At 45.4% G+C, this 6,894-nt stretch overlaps 1 protein-coding gene across 1 annotated transcript in view; it reads right to left on the bottom strand.

Moving 5' to 3' along the window:
* Nucleotides 1–2,316: 2,316 nt before the first annotated feature.
* shisa8b (shisa family member 8b) overlaps nt 2,317–6,894 on the bottom strand; it is a 24,076-nt gene continuing 19,498 nt past the window's right edge. The window contains exons 4-5 of the mRNA XM_068583794.1: nt 6,187–6,300; nt 2,317–3,773 (exon numbers count right to left, since the gene is read on the bottom strand). Coding sequence (XP_068439895.1) covers nt 3,196–3,773; nt 6,187–6,300 — 692 coding nt within the window. The 3' untranslated portion in view covers nt 2,317–3,195. The remainder of the gene's footprint in view (nt 3,774–6,186; nt 6,301–6,894) is intronic.

The following is a 6,894-nucleotide window of genomic DNA, read 5'->3' as shown; positions in this document are numbered from 1 at the left end:
GTCTTTTAGCTCAATCTTTTGGTTTTCCAACCGGCAACTTTAATCTTTTGATTCACTCTCAGGGTTGGCATTGCTTGCTTTGTTTTAATGTTAATGTAACAAATTAATGGCAGACTCTAATGGGGACTATGAAGATATGCAGGGCTCATTCTAAGGGAACGAAAACAGGTTTCATACACGAGTAAGAACATCGTTATGAATATTCAATTTCTGCCAATGGATCCCCGAAATCCTCCATACTGGTCTCTTAAAAAAAAATAATTAATTGATATCACGTCCTGCGTCTCGGAAGATATTAAGAAGGTTGTTTTCAGATGTTGTACTTCAATTTATAGTATCATACATATGTGTGTGTGTATGTGTGTGTGTGTGTGTGTGTGTGTGTGTGTGTGTGTGTGTGTCAAAGATGGCCCCAGATTGATTGATTCGGCTAAATATAGTGAAATTCAATGATGTCAGTGTTTTATGATGTTTCATATGGATGCATTTAGAGGCAAAGTGGGGTTTGCTTATTTGGAAGTGTTGTGTTTTATCCTGTATTCTTTTTGTTTCTCCACTTCTTTGCCTGACTCTTAAATTCAGCCGCTACAAACGCACTTCACTATTCAACCGAACACAGTGTCCGTCATCATGAAACCCTCTCTGCTCTCGCGGCACCAACATCAGTACAGACCTCAACGGAAGCTTTTCGGGACACGCGTGCAATCATTGTTCACAGTTCACTTAATTGTGCGTTTCCTGAGGGTGTTGCAGCCGTAAACTTTCACCAACAAGTCCGGGGAAAGCGTTGCATTAACAGTTGCGAGTTCATAGCAGCAGCAGCTGTGGACACTGTCCTTTGCTGTACCGGCTCCAGAGACAAGATGAGAAATGTCTGACGCTGCAGGCCTGGAAGTGCCTCAGTGAATTCCCCCGCAATGTTGCCCGAGGTTGGAAATCGCAAACAGGCGTCCACACACGTCCACACACTCTGAGTTATGACCCAGACAGCTTAGTGGTGAGAGACCCAGATCCACAGTGACTTCTTCCCTTTTCCCAACCCCCGGGGAAACAAAACACACGGCCATGTTCATTTGTTTTTCTATTTTTCTCATCGCTCTCCTCCCTTTCTCTTCTTTTCTAAAGGCTCCCAGCCTCTGGCTCTTACAATGTCCCTCTCTCTCTCCTCCTCCTCTCCCTCTCTCGAGTCGGGATGGAGGCTGATGGGAGCTGACATGATGGTGGCATTGTCCTCACCGTCAAGTTAATGTGACCCCGGGGATGCTGTCCCTGTGCGCTTGGCCCGATGATACAGAATGTAAAGCGCCTCGTCGCGGAGAAAGGGTGGGAGAGGCCGGGACGGGTGAAAACAGATGTGCATGGAGGTAGACCGAGAGATGCAAACTAGTAGAGGTCTTTTTGAATCAAGAACAGGAGGAAACTTATCGTAGAACTGCACAAAAAGGCATCTATGGGGCCTGGAAATGACCTGGACTGTTATTGTGAGAGGAGTTGTGATTACACTGCAGAGATAAATGTCAAGTGTCTCTAAAGTAATACTAATTTCATTTTGGATATCATACTTAGCGACTATAGCAAAATCATCTACCCTTCTCTCCAAAAAATAATTGGCCTTCTGCAAAACCTCTCCACTTCATGAAGTCATGAAGGACTCCCAAACTTCTCAACCACAGCAGTTTAGAAAAAAACCTTCTTAAAAGCAAATGGTGAGGAGATTATTCTTCCAGTATTTCTAATAGCGATATATTTACCTTTTCATTTGATGTTCCTGATGAATGCCAGCTCTAATTAGCTTAATAGCTGTTCTAGTTAGCATTTGGGAAAATATGCACGTTCACTTTCATGCACGGGGTTAAAATAAAAGATTGACATCACTTTTAGATGCGAGGGCTTTGAAGCAATCTTTACATTCATGCATTTGTAATCTTCAGGTCTGTCCAGCGATGACATCGGGCCCAGGAAGACTTTCCCCCAAAGACGAGAAAGATTAGAAAAGTTGTGTGTTTAAAAAAAAAAGAAGCAGTAAATCAACTTCCCAGTACCAACACTATGAAATCACTGCGGTCCTAAATGCTGTAAAATGCAACAATAATCTATCCAGAGTTATTTTCCTTCCTTTATTCATGTGAGTGAGCCTGAGAACCGAGCGCGGGGAGGCGGGGTTAAGGGAATAGCACTGTTAGCAGCAACGCTACAGCACAAAGGATCTGGGTAATTTTATCCAAATTGTTTTTTTTTCTTTGTGCGCCACTGAGCAACTTTCATTGGAATAAACGTGATTGCACTTTCTAAGTTTACTATGTGTTATCTTAACAACGTGTGAAGTATAAATTATGCACTGATTGTGTTTTTAGTTGGAGTTTAAATGATGACACTTTTACGCCTTTTTTGCCTCCAACGCTGTATCCGCTTCTCATTATACATCCAAGCAAGAGAGCTTTTAATATTTCCCAAACGATTCCTTTAAGGGCGGGAGGAGTTGTGGATTTAGAAGTATGTTGCAGTTCCTATTGGTTGCCTAAAAAGGTAAAAATATTTTCAGTGTCAAGTTTAAGTGAACGTTTCCTGAGGTCTGACTCTGTAGGTGAACCACATCAATTAATCTTAAAGGTTATATTCACCACATATTCACCCTGCCCATGAGGTTGTTACATGTACTGATGACCTGCCGTACACACCTGGCCTCACCTGGCTAACACAAACTCATTCTGCATTTCTGCCAAATCTGACAGGAAGCCAACAAGTAAAACCTCCTCACAGACAACATCAGGCTCCGCTGCTCTAGGATCTGGTACATGCTATGCCTATTCCTATACAAAACCTGTACAAACCACAATGAAACCACAAAAACTGTTGCGCTGGAGAATTTGTGAAGTCTGTGTGACCTATGGGAGTCCGAGAGTGGTGGATTTCCTTTCAGGCACAGTCTATGTACTCTATGTGAACGCCCCTCGCTGGAGTACAATAATAATCTGCACCTAATGTGTAAAGAGTGGTGGTTCTGCTTCGCTGATTTGATCCTGTTTCCCCTTATCAAAACACTCCTTTTCGTCTCGTGTATATGAATGTGTCCCCCGGTTAAATATTCCTCACATGTTGGGCCAAGTGTCCCAAAACTCTGGCGTTTAGCTAACACCAAAGCTCTTCGTTCGTCTGTTCAACCTGACAGCGGGCCGCTCTCTGACGCCTCGACGCTCAGACGGTCACCTCGGTCGAGCTGTGGGTGGAGTAGCTCTTCTTCCTGTTCTGGTGGTGGTAGGAGGGTTGGGTCGAGTGTTGCCCCTGTACGTGCTGCACCTGCCCCGCCCCCGCCCCCGCCCCTCCATACATCGCTCCGTAGGGCTGGCCAAAGAGGTCCTGTATCTTCTCTATGCTCTGCGGCCTCCGGGTGGAGTAGCCGTGTCTCCGGGTGGAGCTGTGCACGGCGGCGGAGGCGTGGCCGGGGTTAGAGGCCTGCCTGTGGACGTGGCGGCCGGTCGGCTCCCAGGCCTTGAAGGCCGAGCTGGAGAGCAGCGGGTGCGTGGTGGTTTTGGGCAGGCGCGTCTCCATCCCCTCCAGGTGGCTGGAGGGGATGGAGATGGAGAGAGGGGCGTGCAGGTCGTGGTGGTCGTGGTGGTCGTGGTGGTCGTGGAGGCTCGACACGGGCTGGTGGATGTAGGATTTCTCTTTGGGCTGCACAGGCACATGCTGGAAGGCAGGAGGTGCCACCGGCTGGTACTGGGAGAAGTCCATGAGCGGGAAGCTCTTGTAGTAGCCCCGAGATGCACTGTGCGCTGCAACGAAGAGAAGGGGGAGGGAAAGTAACGTTCTTCAGTGAGTTGAAGTATAATTTGTGTTTGTTACGACGTCTTCTTTTCGTAGATCAATGTAACAATGTTCCCAAATCTCCTGCAGTGATTACAGTGCATCATAACGGATAGAAACAATATAAAGTCAACAGCACTCTGGGTTTGAAAATGACCCACTCGTCCACTCTCTCTGCCCCTTTCCTTTCCATCTGTCCTGTCTATCTAATAAAGACGACACAAAAAGAAAGACTCTTCTTAAGTTAGAACAAATTCTTCAACGACTCTCTTTGTAACCTTTAACAATTAGGTCAGTACAGCAAACACATGCTACATTTCGTCTCCTTAAACTAGTTTATACTTTACAGTCATCAGCTTGTCACAGTCTGAGGTCGTTCTGAGTCACATGCAGAAGTTGCCTTAAATGAACTGTCAATGTGTAAACACAGAGTGTGTCATTAGAAACACTTACGACTGAATCACACAAGTAATCCATGATGCATTTATGTTTGGACCTCGAGGCTCCAACCTGTCAGCTATGTCGTCTCCTCTGCTCCTCAAAGGATTTTAGAAACTTTTAAAGGGACACCAAGGGACTTTGGCAAGAAGAAATAATCTTCTTCTTCTTCTTCTTCTTCTTCTTCTTCTTCTTCTTCTTCTTCTTCTTCTTCTTCTTCTTCTTCTTCTTCTTCTTCTCACAGATAAAAACTTAAAACCCTCCCTCAACTTGATACACTTGGTCGGTTATGACCAATAGCTTATGGTGGCTAATGTTAGCTCATGTACAATATGATAGTTTATAAAGCGAGTTAATTGACAAAATAATAATTGTAAAACGCATAAAGGCAGGAAGGGGCCGTGTGCGCCATCAGAGCCACGAACAAGAGGTCACGTTTTCCCCCTTTCACTTAATTGGCGTCCAGAATAAGTGAAATTCAGAAGAAGAAGAAGAAAAAAAGACTTTAAACGGGTTGAATGATCACACAGAGAGAACCGGAGGAGAGCGAAGGATGGTCAGGGTGAGGGGGAGGGTTTGAAGAAGATCAAAGGTGAAAGCTGGTGATTTAAGTATTTCCAATTGGTTTCTGCCCTCAAGGTGAATTCCAGCGGTTTTCCTCTCTCGCTGGAATACGAGAGGGCAGAGGGCAGGACGAGCGACGAGGGGGAGAAACGGAGGAGTGCAATGGAGATGATGGAGGTAAAGGTATGTGTGTCAGCATTAGGGGACATGGGGATGAAGGTTTATAAATACCCTCGCCCTGAGTCCGGCGTGTGCGCGCCTGCATGCATGTGTGTGTCATGGGCTAGCATGAATGTCACAGAGAATTATTTAAATAAACTAAAAACTGAGGTCATCGCCGCTAGCTTCCTTGCTACATAAACAGTAACCTTGTCTCTGTGTGTTTTTATCATTTTTGTTCGAGTTATTATGATTTTATTTTTTTCAAACCCTATTTTTAAGCTATTTTTTTTACTTTTAAGTTTATTTTAAAGTAGTATATTTACACCCTTTAACTGGGATTGTGTTGTTTTATGAGTGAGTTAACTGAAGGGGTTAGGAAGTCACCTAAAGATAGCATTCACACCCAACTGAAGCTAACACCAATTAGCTTGCAAACCAGAGGTCTGTCGCCTAAACGTACTGTATGTACAGTCGGCAAAGTTTGAAAATGGATCGCAATCCCAGTTAACCTTCCATACTTAATAAAGTTTAAAACAATCTACCTTAACAGGTAAGTGATTAGCCTTTGGCTCCCTTTTCGAGGATCGTTTTGTTCTGTGCACTAGTACACTCTCTCCTCGCCAAGGACAGCACATGTATGTGTGACCTTCGCCGACATAAAACGCTGTGTACAATCACCTGGTGAAAACCCCACGGCCTCTTTTCTGGGCTGCGGAAGCTTTGCAGTTATATCACAAATTGCTTAGAAAATTACATCTGTGGGCAGGGGAGAACATATTTAATAATGACCAATTAATTACCCCGCTGCTCAGCCCTCCCTGTCCAAGCGTGTTGGAGAGCTGCAGAGGCCCTCAGGTCGAGAGAGTTGTCTTCTCTGTATCTTGTTTAAAAAAGCAGCAACAGTTATGTTTACAAGTCACTTCATAAAGTCTTTAATATCTCCCTGGAAACAAATATAAAACGTTCATAAAATAAGTAACCGTCATTAGCGCGGTGCTCGTGTGAACACGGCGAGAGGCGGTGGACAGAGCCAATGGACATAGGTTTCACTTTCAAGCGTTGCCCTTTAAGATCAGCTCTCTGTTTCTCAAGACGAAAACAGACTCTTGTCAGGTGCTCGCTCCTGTACTGCCAGCCGACTGTACTCCAAAGGTTACTGTGCCAGTTAGAGTCAGCATCAACTTTGTGTGTGCGTGTGTATGTGTGTGTCCGACTTACCCACGGCTTTGAGGGAGGTATACTTGTTGAGTCCCACCGTGCTGTGGTTGCTGTGTGGGTGTGGGAGCCCTTGTCCAAACGGCCCGTAGGCAGAGTTATTCAGATGGTACTGTTCTGGTGGGAGACAAGCAGACGGAGGCAGAGTCAGTAGTGTCCTGTCTCATATGGACAATTTATGTTTTTTCCATCATAACGCCAACCTCCCTTAGTGTTTTAAGATGACGTAACCACACTGTCGTTGCTTATGCAGATAGAAGTCTTTTGTCGAGTTGTTATCTTGCTGCCATGTTGGCGGTCAGCTGGTCATCAGCTTGTGTTCAAGTGCAACTTTTTGTTTTTTAACACTGGTTGCACTGGGAATCTCTCAGGTGGGAATGTGGACTGTGGAAGCGTCAACTAAATGCTGGATTAACACGAGTCATCTCCCTCCAGGCGGAGGACTTTGGGTGAAGCAGCAGTCTCAACCCCGACGGCCAGCCGGTCCCGAGCTAAGTGAAGTGAGGTTAATGAACAATGGAACAAACTAGCAAGAGAGTGGAGCCCTGGCTATTAGCAGTAATGAAGTCCATTGATGCAGCCGGCACACTTGATCTCAGCCTCAGGGACGGATGAGCACATATGGAGCACTCACGAATGTCCAAGGACACGCACACACACGCACACACACACACACACACGCACAAACACGCGCAGAGACAAAATGCTTCA

The sequence above is a fragment of the Clinocottus analis genome, unplaced genomic scaffold (genome assembly GCF_023055335.1).
Source record: "Clinocottus analis isolate CAN_PGR_092001 unplaced genomic scaffold, fCliAna1.0.p SCAF_19, whole genome shotgun sequence".
Classification (NCBI taxonomy): Eukaryota; Metazoa; Chordata; class Actinopteri; order Perciformes; family Cottidae; genus Clinocottus; species Clinocottus analis.
This window is presented reverse-complemented; position numbering and strand designations above follow the sequence as displayed.